The following is a 19,968-nucleotide window of genomic DNA, read 5'->3' as shown; positions in this document are numbered from 1 at the left end:
ACCTGATTGTCACCTGACACTCCTGGCGTGTGTGTGTGTGTGTGTGTGTGTGTGTGTGTGTGTGTGTGTGTGTGGAGGTGGGGAGCTCTCTCCTGCCCTGCTCATGCCTGACTAGCTACCTACTGTCACAAAGGGCATATGAACAATTTCTATATTATCTCTCCAACTTTCTATAAACCTAAAATTATTTCAAAATAAGAGGTTTATGCATGTTCTCACTTATAAATGACTGCTAAACACTGGGGTCTCATGGATATAAAGATGGCAACAATAGAAACTGGGGACTACTAGATGGGAGGAGGGAGTGGGGCAAGGTTTGAAAAACTAACTATTGGATACTATGCTCAGTACCTGGATGATGCCATCATTTGTACTCCAAACCTCAGCATCATGCAATATACCCAGGGAACAAACCTGCATATGTACCTCCTGAATCTAAAATAAACATTGAAAAAAAAACCAGAAATAAATTCATCACACTCCGGGGAAATTTAAATCAATTTTTAAAATAAGAGGTTTATTAAAAAGAGAATATCAGATAAATAAAAATACATTTATTTAAAGAACAGCAACAAAAAAGTCTACTATAGAGAGGCTTGCCTGCCCAAAGAAGCTAATGTAAATTCTGACTGCATTTCTAGAGATCTAACATCCGGAGCAAGATAAGGCAATAGTCCTATTCTGCTGTACATGCTTAGATTCCCTGTGTAGTTTTATATTCAGTGCTAGCATTTTAAGAAGAAAATAACAACCTAGATCATGTCCAAAGAAGAACAACAAAGAAGGTAAAAAGTTTGACACCATGGAGTATAAAGAAATGTTGAACTCTCTGGGGGTAGGAGAAAAGAGAGATTAGTTTGGAGAAGAGAAGACTCATCAAGGGTATGTAGTCAGTGTCCTGCTATGATTGTCTTATTTATTTATTTATTTATTTATTTATTTATTTATTTATTTATTTATTTTAAGACAGAGTCTCCCTCTGTTGTCAGGCTGGAGAGCAGTGGCACAACTGTAGCCCAACAAAACCTTGAACTCCTGGGCTCAAGCAATCTCCCTGCCTCAGATAAGCTGGGTCTACAGGCACACACCACCATGCTCAGCTAATTTTTTTTTATTTTTTGTAGTGATGAGGTCTCCCTATATTGCCCAGGCTGGTCTTGAACTCTCGGCCTCAAGCAACGCTCTCAGTTTTTCAGCCTTATATTGGTATCTTTATAGGCCTGACTATGAGCTAAAAGAGCAAGAACTTGCAAGGTAGGCCCAGAGGGTGCGGCTAGAATCAAAGAGAGGAAGTTACAGGGAGGGAGCTCTTTTGAGGATAGTGGGTCTTTCTTGTCATTGGGATGGAGCACGGCTGCTGAAGAGGTGTGTGAGCTGAGACTGAAAAGTCAAGTTTCTCGAACGTTAAAAGAAGTTGCACATGTACCCTAAAACTTTAAGTATAATAATAAAAAAAGAAAAAAGAAGATGCTGGTTTTTACAGTTTAGGTCTTTGTCCACAGGAGATGATTAATATATTTGCTAAGTGTGAATGAAATCCCTATAATCTTTGGCAGCTCTAGAGATTCTTTTGAGGTGTTAAGATCAGACAGGCCAACTTCTTAAGGTTTTCTTATGTCATTCCTATTACTATATATGTAGTCTTGGTGGTTTTCCTCCTGGTACTCTTGGCTAACAAAGATCTTTGTCTGTGGGAAGGAAAGCCAGCTAGACAGCGTCTTCTTATCAGGAAGGTAAGCTGCCACCAGCAGGGGAGGCTTAGAGATGTAAGGGTTAAGGGTCACAATGATCATACTACCTCTTGCTTAGTTCCTAGCTTCCCTCAGGATACAGTCCAAATTCTTTAACTCGGCATTCAAGGCCCTCCTCACTTGGCTTCTACTTATTTCTCCTGCATCCTCTGTCACCACCCTTCCTATTCTTCTTAGGCTGACCCTGTGCTTTTATCATAAGGAGCCATGCAACACTGTCAGGACACACCATAGCATCTCAGCCTCTTTACACATGTTTGATACTCAAGTAAAGATGCCTCCTTCCTTAAGACTTCGTTCACTCCTTTGTGCCCCTTCTCTGCCCACTACTTGTATTATACCAGATCTCACCTTTTTATTCATTTTTACATCTATGTCACCCATTATATTGTGTACTTTTCACCCATTATTTTGTGTACAGAATGTGTTTTGTACAAATCTTCTCTCCCCAGCATCCAACATAGAACCTGGCAGGCAGAAGATGCTCACCAGATATTTGTAGTGTTAAAGAACAGCTTTGCAAGAATTCACTAAATAATTATAAAGTTCACAAAGACTTGGCTTCAAACTCCAGTTGCATGATGTAGACAAATTACTTAATCTCATTAAATCTCCGTGTTAAAAATGCAAATGGGAGAAGACAATACTTACGTATCTCAAAATTTAAGTGCTACCTTCTAAATGAAATCTTACTCCCCAAACTGATCCTCTTTCCTGATTTAATTACTCCAATATTGTCTGTCTCTTCCTACCATAATGTAACTCTCATGAAGACATGAATCTGTTTTCACTGCTGAATCCTCAGAGTCTAGATAATGCTAGTTACATGGTAGGTATTTAATAATAATACTATTCATATAATACATTCTTCTGACCAATCTTGAGGCTATACATACGCACATAGGCAACACAATATGAAAGGGAAAGTAAAGCAGACTTGAAAACTGCCCAAAGTTTGAATATACTCCCCTACTCACACACAGATCCACCAGCAGAAGATAGAAGCCTTACTGGCTTAGGGTGGCTGAGCATAACCTCAGCCCAATAGTAGCTTACCTTTAACCTACATAAACACAGGGTTGATTCCCTGGGAATTAAGGCTTAAAATAGGAAAGAAAAAAACAAAACTATATAAAACTCAACAATAAGAAAACAAACAACCCAATTAAAAATGCGCCAAAGATCTTAACAGATGCTTTACAAAAGAAGATATACAAATGGCAAATAAGCATATAAGAAGGTGCTTTACATCATATGTCACTTGGGAAATGCAAATCGAAACAACAATGAGATACAGTACACACCTATTAGAATGGCCAAAATCATGAACACTGACAACACTACATGCTGGCAAGGATGTGGAGCACAGGTACTCGCATTCATTGCTAACTGGGAATGTAAAATGGTACAGCCACTTTGGAAGACAGTTTGGTGATTTCTTACAAAACTAAGCCTACTCTTACCATATAATCCAGCAATTGGACTCCTTGGAATTTACCCAAAGGAGCTGAAAATGTATGCCCACATGAAAACCTGAATGTTGATGTTTACAGCAGCTTTATCATAACTGCCAAAACCTAAAAGCAACTAAGATATTCTTCAATAGGTAGATAAGTAAACTGTATTATATCCAGACAATGGACTCTTATTCAGTGCTAAAAAATGAGCTATCATGTCATGAAAAGATATGGAGTAAACTTAAGTGCATATCACGAAGCAAAAGAAGCCAATCTGAAAAGGCTATACAAATTTCAACTATATGGCATTCTAGAAAAGACAAAACTGTGGGGACATTAAAAAGATCAGTGGTTGACAGGGGTTATGGGAAGGGAAGGATGAATAGGTGAGGTACAGAGGATTTTTAGAACAATGAAACTAATCTGTATATATTAAAATGGTGGACACATGCCATTATAAATTTGTCCACACCCATAGAATGTACAACACCCAGAGTGAACTCTAAGGTAAATGATGGATTCTGGGTGTTAATGATGTGTCAACATAAGTTCATCAATTGTAACATTTGTTGCACTTTGTAACAATTGTAGCACTCTGGTGAAAGACTGTTGATAATGGGAGAGGCTATGCATGTGTAGGAGCAGGAAGTATATTGAGAAACCTCTGTACTTTCCTCTCAATTTTGCTGTGAAACTAAAACTGTTCTAAAAAAGAGAAGCGTATATTAAAAACAAACAAACAAACAAACAAACAAACAAACAAACAAACTGAGCAGAGGCATCAGAGAAAGTTGCCAAGATAATTCCTGAGTAAAGATTAGTCTTTTCAACAAGCGGTGCTGGAAAAATTCGTTATCGTGCAAATAAATGAACTTAGGCCCTTTATTCCACGTAAAAAACTAACTCAAAATGAACTATACACTTAAATGTAGGCTACATATATAAATATTTCAGAAGAATAACATAAGAGCAAATCATTGTGGCCTTCTGTTAGACAAGAGTTCTTAGATATGAGAAGATGCTCCACGGCATATGTCATTTGGAAATGAAAACTGAAACAACAATGAAATACAATTACACACTTATTGGATTGGCCAAAATAAAAAACACTGACAACACTAAATGCTGGCAAGGATTTGGTGCACAGGTATTGCCATTCATAATAGCACCAAAAGCATAATCCATTAAAAATTTGATAAAATGGACTTCAAATTTAAAATTTTTATTCTTCAAAAGACAGATTAAGAGAATGAATGAAAAGACAGGCGTGGATTGGAGGAAAATATTTGCAAAACATATCTGACAAAAGACTTGTGTTAGAATATATAAAGAACTTTTAAAACTCTTATGAGAACCCAGTTTTAAAAATGGACAAATGATTTGAACTGACACTTCACCAAAGAAGATTTATGAATGGCAAGTAAGCACATGAGAAAATGATCAATATAATTAGTCATAGGGCAATACAAATTAAAACTATAATGAGATATACCCACCAAAAGGCTATAATAAAAATTACAGACAATTCCAAGTGTTGGCTAGCATCTGGGAAAACTGTAACCCTCCTACATGGCTGATAAGGATATAAAATGACACTACTATTTGGAACACAGTTTGACAGTTTATCTTTTAAAAGTTGAACAAAAACATTATATTTCCTAATGATTTCACTCCAAGAAAAATGTAATCATATGTCCACTCAAAGATAAGTATATGAATGATCATAGCAGCATTATTCATAGTAAGTCCAAACTAAAATCCATCCAAATGTCCTTGAACTGGAGAATAGGTAAACAAAATGTGGTATACCTTTCAATGGAATACTATTCAGCACTAAAAATGAACTACTGATACATGCTATATTTTTGAGGTTCATCCGTATTACAGTGCTAAGTGAAAAATGCAAGACGCATAAGATGACCACATATTCTCTTAATTCTGTTTATATGAAATGTTCAGAAATGGCAAATTTATAGTGTCAGCAGATCGGCAGTTACCTGCAACTGGGACTGGAAGTGAGAATTAACAAGAGAACTTTTTGAGATGATGGAAATGTTCTAAAATCAGATTGTGGTAATAGTTACACAACTCTATAAAAATCATAAGATATTAAAAATCATAAAATTATCCCCTTACAATGCATGAATTTTATACACTGCAAATTATACCTCAATAAAGCTACTAAAACAATAGTAAAAATATCTTTCTCATGATGTCCTTATCTTAAATGGCAGATCACGGTTTTAAATACATGTTCAAAGGGGTTTTGTTCAGTAGGTTTAAAAGGGGCTACTGGTAACAAAATAAAATGCATTCTTGGATGATATAATTAGTACCAGTAACAACTATGACCATAGTGATTAATAGTTCTAGCACTAAAAATTCAAAATCTTCCTTCCTGCCTGCTCTCCCTGAGATCTAGACGCTGGCATGTTTAGCCTTCCCACTTGTAATTATCCTCCCTCCGAATTGGAATAAGGATTAACTAATTATAGTGATGCCTTCAGACATAAGCCATATCAAATATCCTGGTAACTGAGAATCAACTTGTCTGCAAAAGTATGCCAGAAATCCTTAAAATCTCTAGTACCTTCATCAAGGCGCAGAACAGAGGATTGAGCCAACCCATAGAGCTTCCCTGATCTAGTCGAGATGGCACAGGTACACCCTGTACTTCCATTAAATTTACTTTCTTAAAATGCTGCTTTGGATAAGGTAAATCCTTTTCTCAAAAATCTTTTTGGGTGTTAAAATGTCCATCAAAGGGCCAGGACATGGTGTTAGAAGCCATGGGTTTAAATCTTGGCCCTGATATGAACTAGTCATGTGGTCTTAACGAAGAAATTTATTTTTTATCCTCAGATTATTTACCCCAAACTGGGACAGTTCTGCCTACTCTACAAAACTATTGTGAGAAAAAAATCAAATAGTCTATATAAAGTAAGAAACCCAGTATGTGTGTTGTGTTGAATCTGAATAAAGGATGTAGCCAATATGAAAATCAGGGCTTTCCAGAGTTTTGCCTGAATCTTCTTGTCTAGCCTAATCTTCCAGTAGCCCCATGAATTCCCAGTTCCAATCACACCAGACTTCTAACCAACTACCACCATCAGGCAATGGCTCTGGCTTTTCTTGCTTTCTGGGCTACCTTATTATCAACTCTGTATTCTGTAATCCCACCCATCTTTCAAGATGGCTTAAAAGCAAAATCTTTAGCTTTTAAAGACATTCTCCATGATGTTTATTTTTATTATTAACTTCTTAAACAACTCATTATAACCTTAATTATATATGTTTTAAAGTATCAGAGCTATTTTGAGATGTCCTTTTTCCCCTGGTACAGAATATATTTTGGAAGTATATCAAGACTTGTATATATACCTTGTTATATATCCCCACAGTGCCTCTCACAGGCTCTGAAGTAGGACAGGAGTTTCAAACTATTGCTTTTTCCAACTGAGGAATTCCTCAAGGATAATTTGAAAACTTTTATTCAAGTCAAATTTTCTCACTTTATAGGTGAAAAAAATTATCCCCAGAAAGGGAGCAGAGAATTCAAGGTAATACAAGTAATTTCATGTTAGAGCTGAAAGCAGAATTCAGATTTCCTGTGGCAGAGACTTTAAGCTGTCCCTCAATGTCAATTCTCCCACATAGTTAGAGGACCACCAATTTTTAGCTAAAACTTGGCTACTCAGAACAAAGACTTCATTTCTTTTCCTTCCTTTAGTTAAATGTGGATGAGTTCTAGTAAATGACAGTGCCACAGAACTGCTTCTTCTTTCTCCACCGTCTCCTTCACCCTGCTGCATGGAATACAGATATGATGGTAGAATTCCATATTGAATCGTGAGGTTGAGGGCTACATCCCAAGGATGACAGAGAAGAAAGCTGAAAGAACCTGACTCTTTGAGGCTTTCAAGGAGTAGAGCCATAAAATTAGTTGTGGATTGCCTACATTTAGACTTTTACATTGAAAAGAAATAAACGTCTATCTTAAGTTGTTATTTTATATATGTTATTTTGAATATCTATTATTGAAAGCTTAACTGATCCTATTGTTTTTCTTATTAGCTTTCTGTTGTTTTCAGCTCTTCACACTGCTTCCAGACATGTTCTTAATTCATTTTTTCGTTGTTTCAATCATTCACTCAATAAACATTCATTGTGCACCTACATTCTGCCTGTCATAAATCTAAGAGAAGGTTTGGGTGGGCACAGGAGTGAAATGTACAGATCCTGCCTTAAAAGTTATGAGTAATGAATGAACTTCCCATTCTCTTAAAAAAGATCACAATTCATATGTCTGGTAAATACTCATCTCAGAATTTTTCTGACAATCCCACCTCAAATAAGCTCACTGTTCAGTAATATACTGTTAATTGGACCAGGTGCATTTAATGTATTCTATTTGTTCCTCTACATCCACTCTCCACCCTTCTGTATCTTTTTATTTTCCCTGGGAGGCTGATCTGTATGAATTACATAAATGGGCTCCTTTATTCTCTGGATTCTGGTTGTGCTGGCCAATATGGACTCCTAGAAGGTGATCAGATGTAAGTAAGAGAATGAGGTCTATATATTTATTTTTCTTACCACTCTCTATGGGATTATCTTAGGCTAACCGTGTACCTTAACTGAAGGTCACCAATTCTTTCTGAGATGACCCACTAAATGACTCTCTACTATTGTGTTCTGTTAACCATTCCTTCCCTTTATTCCCTTTGAGCTGTTATTAGCCCTAGAGAATTTCACGATACCTTGTCATTGCATACATTGCCCACACCTTGTAAATAACTCATTTATTAAACCTTCCTTAAATTATCCTAATTTGAGGTTGCCATCTGTTTCCTGCTAGCATGCTGACTCATACACCATGTATAACAATTTTCAGTTCAAAATATATAGGCAACAGATACAAATGGGAAGATACCATGAGAAGCGCTGTTGGGAAGAAGGTTGGAGTAGAGAAAAGATATTTAGCTATGAAATCATAGTGCATACAGAATCTCAGACTACAAGAATAACATGACCAGATTTGTCTCTCAGGTACCTGAGTTGCACATAGGCCCTCTTTATTGCTCTCTTTTTTGAGGTATCCTGGATTTATTTAGAAATGCGTCTCACTTTTATGTGAAACTCACAGTCACTAGGCTGAGTCCATTTAACTACCAACACATATCAGAACCCCAAGTAGAGTATCTTCTGCCAATTTCACCAGTATCTTCATTTAGAACGTTTAGAGCCTGTCCAATAAGCCTCTTTTAGGGGCACAATCCACACTTTTTGAAGAGTAAAACATAAAACCAAATTAGCACCTGCTTATTCTTTATTAGCAACCAAAGTATTGCTGACAACAAAGAGTAAAACCTATGAATCCAGTATGAAGAACAACTTCAGATCCTAGTTTGGGCACAAGAGGAAGAGAGGGAAGTAGGAAGAGGCCGGGTGCGGTGGCTCACACCTGTAATTCCAGCACTTTGGGAGGCTGAGGCAGGCAGATTGCCTGAGGTCAGGAGTTTGAGACCAGCCTGGCCAACATGGTAAAACACTGTCTCTAATAAAAATACAAAAATTAGCTGGGTATGGTGGCTGTAATCCAAGCTACTTGGGAGGCTGAGGCAGGAGAATTGCTTGAACCTGGGACGCGGAGGTTGCAGTGAGCCGAGTTCTTGCCACTGTACTCCAGCCTGGGTGACAGAGCAAGACTCCATCTCAAAAAAAAAAAAAAAAAAAAAAAAAAAGAAAAGGAAGTAGGAAGATGTGGTAGGCAAAATAATGCAACACTCCCCAACCCAAGATGTCTAACTCCTAATTCCCAGAACCTGTGACTATGTTACCTCACATAACAAAAGGGACTTCACAGATGTGATTAAGTTAAAGATCTTGCTATATGGAGATTAACCTGGATTATCTGGGTAAATCCATTATAAGCACAAGGATCCTTATAAGTGAAAGAGAGTTCATATCAAAGTGATACAGCATGAAAAAGACTCAACCAGCCACTGATGGCTTTCAAGATGGAAGGGAACTACAAACTAATAAATGCAAGCAGCCTCTAGAAGCTGGAAAAGGCAGGGAAATAAATTCTCCCCTAGAGCCTCCAAAAGAAATGCAGATCTGCTGATACCTTGACTTTAGCCTGGTTAGACTCATTTTGTATTTCTAGCTCCTGGAATTATAAGATAATAATTTTGTGTTGTTTTATACTACCATGTTTGTGGTAGTTTGTCACATCATCAATAGGGAACAATTATGGAATAGGAGACTGAAATCTCTAGACCCAAGAAACTAAACCTGGAGCAGGAAAAAAGAGTCAGGAACTGATGGATGACAGAGACAGAGCACATTGTGGCCATCACAACCAAACTGCACACCACTTGCTAACCTGTACTGCAGGCGAGTTTGGTTCACTAAGAAATGTATTCTTCCTATCAGAGGCTCACAGTAATAAAATGCTTTCATACCTTTTGTAACACCTAGTAAAAGTCTCCTTTTCTCTCAGAGGTTTTGGGATTCACTTAACTTTTGTATTTTGCTAGAGAGCTTTATCAGCTTCATTCAGAAAAACAACCATCTGTCTCATATCTTATTCTGTGACTTCCTGGTGCCCACAGTCACAATAAATCACACAATAAAAACAATAGTTTAAAGAATTGTTAAATTAATACTAATTATATAATTGTTTAATTGTAGTTAGTAAATTATTAAAAGTTCTGGAAAGCACCAGTATTCGTTATTTGCATTCCATAAAAACCCATTGCTACATCCCTATCCCAAGTTTGCCTGTTTCCAAATGAGTAACCCAAACCTGGCAGAGGCCTTACCACACTCTGGCCCAGCTGCTCCCGAAAGAAGTAATCCATGTTTCTCTTTTGCAGGCTGTCAAGGTAATGTTGGAAGCGAGTGTATGTATATGGGTAGCAGTAAGCAAACTGGTAAATATCTTCCTCTCGGTCAAAACAAAAGGCAAAGGACATCACATAGTTCTTCCTGTGGTCCGGGCAGCGGTAGTAGTAAACATTTTTGGGTGGCAGCCTTTGCCTAAAATATATAAACAAAGAAATTTGGGCATATGAGACATTTGTTCAAGCTTCAAAAGGTAATACATATAAATTAATGCCTGGAGAAAAACTGTAACATCAAGAACCATGGGTAATGGGCCTGGGAGAATGACAACACAAATCACATATTGTCTAAAACAGACCTGAATCTGGCAGCTCTTTGCTCACAATCCAGTGCTACCCTTTCTCAACTGTCTGGAAAATGCAAAGTTAAACAAAAATAGACACATTCTATTCACTTGTTTATCCTTATTTTGAGCACTTAACATATGTGGCATCAAATGCCCAGGACTTTATGTACAATAATAAATAAGACAAGGAAGATTTCTGTCCTCATGGAGAATAGTGGGGAAGCGGTCAGTAAAATATTAAAAATAAGTAGACAATATAATTACAGATTCTAAAAGTGCCTTGAAGGTAAATAAAGACTGTGATGCTATAGAGATATAAATGGGAGAGGCCTACTTTTCCTGGGGAAGTCAGGTTTTTTAAATTATAAGACTAATTAAGAACTTTTAAAATAAACTCATATGCATTGTATATATTCAAGGAAGGGGAAATATTCAACATTTCTCTAAATTATTACTATTATTTTCTACAGAGCATTCCATGAGACTAATTTTCCACAGAAGCACTTTGGGAAATAGTGCTTTAAAATATGCTGTGTAGGCAATTTTGCTAAGCTAAACACTGAGATGCAAACAGGAAACAAAAATGTTGCAGTCATAGTTTCCATAATGTCTTTGCATTTACCCACTTTAAAGAGTTACTCTACCCTCTCATGATTTATGATATCCAACCTCTTCACAATGTTTCCCTGCAGTGAATGTCTCTCATTTCTATCATTTCAAATCCTGCTTATCCTTCAAAACTCACCTAAAACTGTGCCCTTTCCATGATACTACATGGACAATTCCAGGCCAGTTCAGCTCCACATTTTGTGTAACTCTTGCTTTTTTATCAATTGCTTAATAAGTCTTATCCACCAAGGTTGATTTGGAAGATCCTTAAAGGAAGGGATGCTCCTGGGGAGTGCAGATACAGTGGATGAAGGATGTAAGGCTCACCTGTAGTGGCTTGGCATTCAATTGAGAAGCCAAAGACTACAGGGGCATATGAAGACAAATGTGAGGAGGAAGGTTTAGGAGGGGAAATTGAGAAAAACAAGAAGGGTGCTGTCTCCAGGTAGAACAACCTGGAGAAAATTGTTAACAGATAGAATAGAGCGTTATAACATACACTTTTTTTCTTTTACAAAAGTTTTCTGTTTGTTGCAGAATCTTCTTTCTACCTTAGTGTCTTTCTGAAGCTAAGTGGCTGGGGTGGGAGGTGTGGCTGTGGGATCCTATGGAACAGCAGTGGTTACATGGCATTGATGCCTGTACAAACATTTGATTATATTAAATTTAATTAAATATTCTGTTATTTGATTATATTAGAAAAAGTGACTGAAATGATGGGCCATGGGGTCTAAGATGGGTAAGAATCTGAAAGTGCTGAGGAGAAAGGCAGGATGATAGATATGCAGTCTAAGAAACAAAGAAACAGAGCTTTCACATAAAAGTCAGAGGTAGTATCAAAGGTTGTTTAGAGGTGTTTGGCCCACCAATAGAGTCCATTTGCCTCCTACTCCCAAAGATACTGCCAATAAATACATAAATAACAGTCTTCTTATAATGGAAATATATCTTCAAGACAAATCTTATAGGCACTCCTTCTTCTAACTAGATTGCTACACTAAATTCTGGAGTTATCACTGATGAGGTAGAGAAATGATGGCTTGGAAGGTGCATGAGGAGTGAGGAGGAAAGTGACCCCTCCTGATCCTTCTATACATGCAGTGTAGAAGAATGAGGATTTCCTGAGAGGGCAATTGGGGAAGTAATGTCCTCCAAGAGAGTCAGGCCTCAGTTCTTTGTTTTATTTAGCAAATATTTAAGCATCATAGACTTTTAACCAAGTCTAGTTTGGTTAAGACAAGGGGTAAAGGAAGAAGTGAACTTAAAGACTGAGGATCCAAGTGGAATTATTAACCATGGAGCTGAGTTCCAGAGGAAAAAGTGGAAAATGAAGAGGTCTGAAGAGGGAGAGGGAAGGAAGCAGTGAAGAGTCAAGATTAGTTAGAGAACAGACCAGTGCAAGGATGTGGGTATGGACAGAATATACGAAGATCTACATTTGTGATGTTATTGAAGATGCAGGAAAGTGAGGCAGGCTGGTGGCATATGCGAGTCCCAGGGTTCCTGATTTGTATTTGGGGAGAATGTCTGTGAAAGTGGCCTTGATGTTTCCAGCCAATGGTCTGTGATAGTCACTTCAGGCCCTGACTTGATGGTCTGAGTTTGAGTCTCTCAGAGCCCTGGATGAGTATGTCTTCATTCACAAGTGGTTCCTACAGTCATAAGGTCTCAGATTATGATGCTGTTTTCAGCTCTTTATTTACCAGTATATCCAACCAGGGTATATGCTTTAAATTCTGTCACCACAGTTTTCTCCTCTTCCAGCCAAGTTCTGCAACTTGACTCTGAGAGCCTGCTGTCTCCACTGAATTTGATTATGTGCTATCAGGAGAATCCATCTACTGCCTGCAGCTGTCGAGCTCCTCTCCTGGGTGAGCCAGGATGCCTAACCTGATTAGCAGACAAAGTAGAGTTAACGGGCTCTGGGGCAATCATTCAGGGAAACTGAGATGCTGTTCAGGGCTTAGATTTTCTAGACTCTCCGAAGGATACAAACAGAAATCTATTTGAGGAGGGCTCAGGAGGCAAAATTCAAGACTTTGAAGTAATGCAAAGAATAAAGCAAAGGGGGCTGAAACTAGGGAGGAAAAAATGTCTCTTTCATTTGGGATGTACTTCTGATTTTTCCCTTATTTTGTTCATTATGTCTCAGACATTGTGTTAAGTGTTTTATATGCATTATGATTTGATCCTCACAATAACCTTATGAGCTAGGGGCTGTTAACCCTTTACACAGATAAAAAAAAATTGAAGCCACGAGAGGAAAAAAAAAGATTCCCTGAGGTCACAAGATCAGTGAGCAGCAGATCCTGTATTAAGCCTAGGCCAGTGTGGCTCAAAAGCCTGCATTCATAATCCCTACAGTATCTTTCCACTCTCCTTTTCCCCTTGTCATCCAACTTACAGCCTTACCTTCTACTTCCAGAAAAACCTGATTTTACAGTACTCTCTTGCTAAAAACCTTTTAAGCAACTTCCTATCTTCACATTTCAGTTTGGCCAACAAGGCTTCCTGTGATGGCCTTGTGATTCCAGCATCATCAGCCATTTCACCCTCCTTGAAACCTTTGCTTTGTTTATATTCAACTACTCATAACTCCCTAACACAATTTTGTGCCATACCTTCAATATCTCTATGTTTTGTACTCAATCTTTCCTCTACCTGGTCTGCCTTCCCCACCATCTTGCATACTTGGTGAATTCCTACTGATAGATGAGGCATATAGTCAATTGTCAACAAAGGTTTAAATATTTTTTAAATGAACAAATCAATGTATAAGTGACTACCCTTTAACACAGCTCTTCTCTAAAGCCTTCCCTGACTATTGAGTCTTCCTTATTTTTCTTTACTTTAAAAAATTATATAAAAAGATTTTTATCATCTAGTTTGTCTCTTAACAATGAACAATAAAAGTAAATGGATATTTGGATATTTCTTCAAAGAGTAGGCTTCTTGAAAATATAAACTGAGGGAATAGGAACAGCTCCGGTCTACAGCTCCCAGCATGAGCGACTCAGAAGATGGGTGATTTCTGCATTTCCATCTGAGGTACTGGGTTCATCTCACTAGGGAGTGCCAGACAGTGGGTGCAGGACAGTGGGTGCAGCGCACCGTGCGTGAGCTGAAGCAGGGCGAGGCATTGCCTCACTTGGGAAGCGTAAGGGGTCAGGGAGTTCCCTTTTCTAGTCAAAGAAAGGGGTGACAGATGGCACCTGGAAAATCGGGTCACTCCCACCCTAATATTGCACTTTTCCAACGGGCTTAAAAAACGGCATACCAGGAGATTATATCCCGCACCTGGCTCAGAGGGTCCTGCGCCCACGGATTCTCACTGATCTTGCTGAGATCAAACTGCAAGGCTGCAGCGAGGCTGGGGGAGGGGTGCCTGCCATTGCCCAGGCTTGATTAGGTAAACAAAGCAGCCTGGAAACTCAAAGTGGGTGGAGCCCACCACAGCTCAAGAAGGCCTGCCTGCCTCTGTAGGCTCCACCTCTGCAGGCAGGGCACAGACAAACAAAAAGACAGCAGGAACCTCTGCAGACTTAAATGTCCCTGTCTGACAGCTTTGAAGAGAGGAGTGGTTCTCTCAGCATGCAGCTAGAGATCTGAGAACAGGCAGACTGCCTCCTCAAGTGGGTCCCTGACCCCCGAGCAGCCTAACTGGGAGGCATCCCCCAGTAGGGGCAGACTGACACCTCACACAGCCGGGGACTCCTCTGAGACAAAACTTCCAGAGGAATGATCAGGCAGCAGCATTTGCTGGTCACCAATATCCGCTGTTCTACAGCCACCGCTGCTGATACCCAGGCAAACAGGGTCTGGAGTGGACCTCTAGCAAACTCCAACAGACCTGCAGCTGAGGGTCCTGTCTGGTAGAAGGAAAACTAACAAACAGAAAGGACATCCATACCAAAAACCCATCTGTACGTAACCATCATCAAAGATCAAAAGTAGATAAAACCACAAAGATGGGGAAAAAACAGCAGAAAAACTGGAAACTCTAAAAATCAGAGTGCCTCTCCTCCTCCAAAGGAACGCAGCTTCTCACCAGTAACAGAACAAAGCTGGATGGAGAATGACTTGGACGAGTTGAGAGAAGGCTTCAGACGATCAGACTACTCCGAGCTACAGGAGGAAATTGAAACCAATGGCAAAGAAGTTAAAAACTTTGAAAAAAAACTAGACAAATGGATAACCAGAATAACCAATGCAGAGAAGTCCTTAAAGGAGCTGATGGAGCTGATAGCCAAGGCCCGAGAACTACGTGAAAAATGCAGAAGCCTCAGTAGCCGATGCGATCAACTGGAAGAAAGGGTATCAGTGATGGAAGATGAAATGAATGAAATGAAGCGAGAGGGGAAGTTTAGAGAAAAAAGAATAAAAAGAAATGAACAAAGCCTCCAAGAAATATGGGACTATGTGAAAAGACCAAATCTACGTCTCATTGGTGTACCTGAAAGTGATGAGGAGAATGGAACCAAGTTGGAAAACACTCTTCAGGATATTATCCAGGAGAACTTCCCCAATCTAGCAAGGCAGGCCAACATTCAGATCCAGGAAATACAGAGAATGCCACAAAGATACTCCTCGAGAAGAGCAACTCCAAGACACATAATTGTCAGATTCACCAAAGTTGAAATGAAGGAAAAAATGTTAAGGGCAGCCAGAGAGAAAGTTCAGGTTACGCACAAAGGGAAGCCCATCAGACTAATAGCTGATCTCTTGGCAGAAACTCTACAAGCCAGAAGAGAGTGGAGGCCAATATTCAGCATTCTTAAAGAAAGGAATTTTCAACCCAGAATTTCATATCCAGCCAAACTAAGCTTCATAAGTGAAGGAGAAATAAAATACTTTACAGACAAGCAAATGCTGAGAGATTTTGTCACCACCAGGCCTGCCCTAAAAGAGCTCCTGAAGGAAGCACTAAACATGGAAAGGAATAACCGGTACCAGCCACTGCAAAACATGCCAAAATGTAAAGACCATCAAGGCTAGGAAGAAACTGCATCAACTAATGAGCAAAATAACCAGCTAACAACATAATGACAGGACCAAATTCACACATAACAATATTAACTTTAAATGTAAATGGGCTAAATGCTCCAATTAAAAGACACAGACTGGCAAATTGCATAAAGAGTCAAGATCCATCACTGTGCTGTATTCAGGAAACCCATCTCATGTGCAGAGACACATATAGGCTCAAAATAAAGGGATAGAGGAAGATCTACCAAGCAAATGGAAAACAAAAAAAGGCAGGGGTTGCAATCCTAGTCTCTGATAAAACAGACTTTAAACCAACAAAGATCAAAAGAGACAAGGCCAGGCCATTACATAATGGTAAAGTGATCAATTCAACAAGAAGAGCTAACTATCCTAAATATATATGCACCCAATACAGGAGCACCTAGATTCATAAAGCAAGTCCTTAGTGACCTACAAAGAGACTTAGACTCCCACACAATAATAATGGGAGACTTTAACACCCCACTGTCAACTTAGACAGATCAACAAGACAGAAAGTTAACAAGGATATCCAGGAATTGAACTCAGCTCTGCACTAAGCGGACCTAATAGACATCTACAGAACTCTCCACCTCAAATCAACAGAATATACATTTTTTTCAGCACCACACCACACCTATTACAAAATTGACCACATAGTTGGAAGTAAAGTACTCCTCAGCAAATGTAAAAGAACAGAAATTATAACAAACTGTCTCTCAGACCACAGTGCAATCAAACTAGAACTCAGGATTAAGAAACTCACTCAAAACTGCTCAACTACATTGAAACTGAACAACCTGCTCCTGAATGACTACTGGTTACATAAGGAAATGAAGGCAGAAATAAAGATGTTCTTTGAAACCAACAGGAACAAAGACACAACATACTAGAATCTCTGGGACACATTCAAAGCAGCGTGTAGAGGGAAATTTATAGCACTAAATGCCCACAAGAGAAAGCAGGAAAGATCCAAAATTGACACCCTAGCATCACAATTAAAAGAACTAGAAAAGCAAGAGCAAACACATTTAAAAGCTAGCAGAAGGCAAGAAATAACTAAAATCAGAGCAGAAATGAAGGAAATAGAGACACAAAAAACCCTTCAAAAAATTAATCAATCCAGGTGCTGGTTTTTTGAAAAGATCAACAAAATTGATAGACCACTAGCAAGACTAATAAAGAAGAAAAGAGAGAAGAATCAAATAGACACAATAAAAAATGATAAAGGGGATATCACCACCGATCCCACCGAAATACAATCTACCATCAAAGAATACTACAAACACCTCTACGCAAATAAACTAGAAAATCTAGAAGAAATGGGTAAATTCCTCGACAAATACACCCTCCCAAGACTAAACCAGGAAGAAGTTGAATCTCTGAATAGACCAATAACAGGCTCTGAAATTGTGGCAACAATCAATAGCTTACCAATCAAAAAGAGTCCAGGACCTGACGGATTCACAGCCGAATTCTACCAGAGGTACAAGGAGGAACTGGTACCATTCCTTCTGAAACTATTCCAATCAATACAAAAAGAGGGAATCTTCCCTAACACATTTTATGAGGCCAGCATCATCCTGATACCAAAGCCTGGCAGAGACACAACCAAAAAAGAGAATTTCAGACCAATATCCTTGATGAACATTGATGCAAAAATCCTCAATAAAATACTGGCAAACCGAATCCAGCAGCACATCAAAAAGCTTATCCACCATGATCAAGTGGGCTTCATCCCTGGGATGCCAGGCTGGTTCAACATACACAAATCAATAAATGTAATCCAGTATATAAACAGAACCAAAGACAAAAACCACATGATTATCTCAATAGATGCAGAAAAGGCCTTTGACAAAATTCAACAATGCTTCATGCTAAAAACTCTCAATAAATTAGGTATTGATGGGATGTATCTCAAAATAATAAGAGCTGTGTATGACAAACCCACAGCCAATATCATACTGAATGGGCAAAAACTGGAAGCATTCCCTTTGAAAACTGGCACAAGACAGGGATGCCCTCTCTCACCACTCCTATTCAACATAGTGTTGGAAGTTCTGGCCAGGGCAATTAGGCAGGAGAAGGAAATAAAGGGTATCCAATTAGGAAAAGAGGAAGTCAAATTGTCCCTGTTTGCAGATGACATGATTGTATATCTAGAAAACCCCATTGTCTCAGCCCAAAATCTCCTTAAGCTGATAAGCAACTTCAGCAAAGTCTCAGGATACAAAATCGATGTACAAAAATCACAAGCATTCTTATACACCAATAATAGATAAACAGAGAGCCAAATCATGAGTGAACTCCCATTCACAATCGCTTCAAAGAGAATAAAATATCTAGGAATCCAACTTACAAGGGATACGAAGGACTTCTTCAAGGAGAACTACAAACCACTGCTCAATGAAATAAGAGAGGATACAAACAAATGGAAGAACATTCCATGCTCATGGGTGGGAAGAATCAATATTGTGAAAATGGCCATACTGCCCAAGGTAATTTACAGATTCAATGCCATCGCCATCAAGCTACCAATGACTTTCTTCACAGAATTGGAAAAAGCTACTTTAAAGTTCATATGGAACCAAAAAAGAGCCCGCATCCCCAAGTCAGTCCTAAGCCAAAAGAACAAAGCCGAAGGCATCACGCTACCTGACTTCAAACTATACTACAAGGCTACAGAAACCAAAACAGCATGGTACTGGTACCAAAACAGAGATATAGATCAATGGAACAGAACAGAGCCCTCAGAAATAATGCCGCATATCTACAACCATCTGATCTTTGGCAAACCTGACAAAAACAAGAAATGGGGAAAGGATTCCCTATTTAATAAATGGTGCTGGGAAAACTGGCTAGCCATATGTAGAAAGCTGCAACAGGATCCCTTCCTTACACCTTATACAAAAATTAATTCAAGATGGATTAAAGACTTAAATGTTAGACCTAAAACCATAAAAACCCTAGAAGAAAACCTAGGCAATACCATTCAGGACATAGGCATGGGCAAGGACTTCATGTCTAAAACAGCAAAAGCAATGGCAACGAAAGCCAAAATTGACAAATGGGATCTAATTAACCTAAAGAGCTTCTGCACAGCAAAAGAAACTACCATCAGAGTGAACAGGTGACCTACAAAATGGGAGAAAATTTTCGCAACCTACTCATCTGACAAAGGGCTAATATCCAGAATGTACAATGAACTCAAACAAATTTACAAGAATAAAAAAAAACCCATCAAAAAGTGGGTGAAGGATATGAACAGACACTTCTCAAAAGTAGACATTTATGCAGCCAAAAAACACATGAAAAAACGCTCATCATCATGGGCCATCAGAGAAATGCAAATCAAAACCACAATGAGATACCATCTCACACCAGTTAGAACGGCCATCATTAAAAAGTCAGGAAACAACAGCTGCTGGAGAGGATGTGGAGAAATAGGAACACTTTTACACTGTTGGTGGGACTGTAACCTAGTTCAAGCATTGTGGAAATCAGTGTGGCAATTCCTCAAGGTTCTAGAACTAGAAATACCATTTGACCCAGCCATCCCATTACTGGGTATATACCCGACGGATTATAAATCATGCTGTTATAAAGACACATGCACACGTATGTTTATTGCGGCACTATTCACAATAGCAAAGACTTGGAACCAACCCAAATGTCCAACAATGATAGACTGGATTAAGAAAGTGTGGCACATATACACCATGGAATACTATGCAGCCATAAAAAATGATGAGTTCATGTCCTTTGTAGGGACATGGATGAAACTGGAAACCATCATTCTCAGCAAACTATCGCAAGGACAAAAAACCAAACACCGCATGTTCTCACTCATAGGTGGGAATTGAACAATGAGAACACATGGACACAGGAAAGGGAACATCACACACCGGGGACTGCTGTGGGGTGGGGGGAGGAGGGAGGGATAGCATTAGGA

General features: G+C 38.9%; 1 protein-coding gene across 8 annotated transcripts in view; it reads right to left on the bottom strand.

Moving 5' to 3' along the window:
- Positions 1-19,968, bottom strand: part of AGBL4 (AGBL carboxypeptidase 4) — a 1,484,537-nt gene that overhangs the window by 530,668 nt on the left and 933,901 nt on the right. For all 8 annotated transcript variants that reach the window (XM_055255111.2, XM_055255112.2, XM_063627496.1 and 5 more), the window contains one exon: positions 10,036-10,252. In XM_055255111.2, coding sequence (XP_055111086.1) covers positions 10,036-10,252 — 217 coding nt within the window. The remainder of the gene's footprint in view (positions 1-10,035; positions 10,253-19,968) is intronic.

Source organism: Symphalangus syndactylus, chromosome 12 (genome assembly GCF_028878055.3).
Source record: "Symphalangus syndactylus isolate Jambi chromosome 12, NHGRI_mSymSyn1-v2.1_pri, whole genome shotgun sequence".
Lineage (NCBI taxonomy): Eukaryota > Metazoa > Chordata > Mammalia > Primates > Hylobatidae > Symphalangus > Symphalangus syndactylus.
Note: the sequence above shows the minus strand (reverse complement) of the source record. Positions and strands in the feature narration are given on the sequence as shown.